Source organism: Saprolegnia diclina (genome assembly GCF_000281045.1).
Source record: "Saprolegnia diclina VS20 unplaced genomic scaffold supercont1.15, whole genome shotgun sequence".
Taxonomy (NCBI): Eukaryota; Oomycota; class Saprolegniomycetes; order Saprolegniales; family Saprolegniaceae; genus Saprolegnia; species Saprolegnia diclina.
The window spans coordinates 411659-414276 of NW_008246082.1; the positions used below are offsets into that span (position 1 = coordinate 411659).

Sequence of the window (2618 nt, forward strand, 5' to 3'; positions counted from 1 at the left end):
GTGGCAGTGCATCGCAGCGACCCCCCACTAACGTGCATTGGCCTGCGTCGGTCGTTGATAGGCCATCAATAAACGTATAAACTTTTTCGTGTGTAGCGACGATATATGGCATGCTTGCAACCCTCGACATTCGATACGCCATAGCGTCAGACAATAAGCTGCGAGGTGCTGGAAATAATTCCAGCATTTTTCATTGCTTTCTACATTTTGGCCACGCACCGCTACGGCAGGCGTGAGGCTTGTCGATTCCGAATCGAATCTTTTGCAATTTTCACCAATCGCTGGGATATTCTCAGGGGCGCTTTCTCTAGCTCTAGAGAGGTCGTATGCCAACGTGCGTGGCTATCAAAGACTTGCAAGCATATATATAACTCGCCAACGATTTTTTTCCAGCATATTTCGTCTAGATATTCAACGCGAGCCCATGCATGGCGCTCTCAGCCTTCATAATTCTAGACAGATGTCCTTGGCCACTGAAATGACCCCAGCGTTGTGGCTACGCGCATATAGCGTGGTTTCGAAAATGCCATTTTATTCTAATCAATGCACTGAAAAATCACACAGGAATAACACCTAGTGAACCTCACTAGCGACTTGTAGTGGGCCGTTGAAAATAATCCCAGCATTTTCCAATATTTACTTGACGCAAAGCTTGTTGCCGTCGCTGCGCTTGATCTTGAATGTCGACATTGAGTTATCAATGTCGACCTCAAGTGGTCAAGCGCTTTTATAGAAGCGGCAATGGCGGTGCATATGTATCCGGAAGCTTATCCGGATGAAAGGTGCTCGGCGTCGTTGCTCGGCAGCGTGGTGACGTGGTTTGAAGTTTTTTATGGAGTCGTATGTTTTGTTCGATATGCATAGCCCACGACGCAGGGAGCCCAAAACCCAAAGAACGGGGCTCGTAGCGTGCCTACAACCCGAGCTCGTTGCTATTGAAATGTCGTGGTCGACTGATACACTGATACTAGATGCAGTATCAGTTTTTGCCAACTTGAACGACGCACAACACAGGCTGTAGGCACGCTACGAGCCCCGTTCTTTGGGTTTTGGGCTCCCTGCGTCGTGGGCTATGGATATCGAACAAAACATACGACTCCATAAAAAACTTCAAACCACGTCACCACGCTGCCGAGCAACGACGCCGAGCACCTTTCATCCGGATAATCTTCCGGATACATATGCACCGCCATTGCGGTCCGACCGATACCAGCGCACGACCCAGCAGTGTACCAACTTGTCCCCATCGACCCGTGCCCTAGACCTCTCATTGTCACACATACACGCGACATTGTTGTATGCAACTCGACATGCGTGTCGAGTAGACGCTATCAATCAACATGAGACCCATCACGACGGCTCGACGGCAGAGTGACCAGCAAAATTTGAACGACTATGACTCTATTGACGATGGTAGTTGCTACTCGTAGTAGCACTCACGATAAGAGGAAGGACAGCATGGCGCCCGAACAGCGGCGCGCGAGAGACGGGATATTTGGCGCTTACACGGCCTGGCGCGAGATCGAGTTGTAGCCGTGACGCTGGCACGTCGTGAAGAAGCCGACGAGGAACACCGCCGCCCGAGGCTGCGGCCGCGAGGGCGTACGACTTGTTGCTGGCGAGCATGGTCATGAACGAGATGCTGGACGTGGTCGAGTACTCGGGGTAGTTGCCGTCGATATCGTGGGCGGTGGCAAACTCCTGGCACGTCGCACGGCCGTTGAGCGACGGCTGCGTGATCTCGCCCGAGGCGGGGTCGATGGCGCAGTCGACGGAGCACGTCTTTTGCTCTTCGACCAAGCACTCGTCGTTGCGGCCGCCGTTCTGCGCTGGGTAGTCGATGTTGATGGTGCGGCGCGAGAAGCCCTGCGCGCTGCAGTCCGACCACGCGCCCCAGGTATCACCCGGCAAGCAGTCGACGACGCACGTGTCGTGCTTGGAAAAGTCTTCACACTGACGGCCACCGTTGAGCGGCGGCGTAAGGATCGAGCGGGTCGAGACGACCTTGCCCGCGAGTTCGCCCTGCACGTTGCGCTCCATTCTGAGAGGACACAGTCGACCGAGCACGTGTCTTGCACGACGAGGTTGCACGTGAGGCCGTTCTGGGGCGGGTACAAGTACGTCGCCGTGCCGGTGCGAAGACCCGTTGTCGCGTCACACTCCGAGTATGTAAAGTCCGAGACGATGTCGGCGCACGAGCCGCAGCCCTGGTAGTCGACGAGCGTATCGCACGCCGCACCGCCGTTGTACGCTTGCTGAAACACTGAGCGCGTGCGCGTTTGCTGCTGCGTCTTCAAGTCGCACGAGCTCCACTCGGACCAGTCGCTGAGGTCGCAGTCGACGTCGCAGTCGGTGAAGCCCTCGAGGTTGTCGGGACAGCTAGCGCCGCCGTTGCACTGCTTCTTCGTGACGGTGCGCGTCGAGCGCTGCTTGCCGGCATAAGCACCGCTGAGAATGCACTCGCCAGGGACGCTCCAGTCGCTGACTGCGCAGTTCTGCGTGCACGTGGAGTCCGTGTCTGTGAGCTGGCACGTGCCGCCGTTGATGGCCGGCGCGATATCCGTCCGGGCGCGGCTGCACGTTCAACACTCGATTGATACCGATACCCAATCTCAGAA

General features: G+C 55.8%; 1 protein-coding gene across 1 annotated transcript in view; it reads right to left on the minus strand.

The window, feature by feature from the left end:
- Positions 1–1502: 1502 nt before the first annotated feature.
- The window catches only part of SDRG_05688 (hypothetical protein), a gene marked incomplete at both ends in the record, with an annotated part of 2118 nt that continues 1002 nt past the window's right edge, over positions 1503–2618 (minus strand). The window contains 3 exons of the mRNA XM_008611417.1: positions 1503–1541; positions 1573–2022; positions 2061–2574. Coding sequence (XP_008609639.1) covers positions 1503–1541; positions 1573–2022; positions 2061–2574 — 1003 coding nt within the window. The remainder of the gene's footprint in view (positions 1542–1572; positions 2023–2060; positions 2575–2618) is intronic.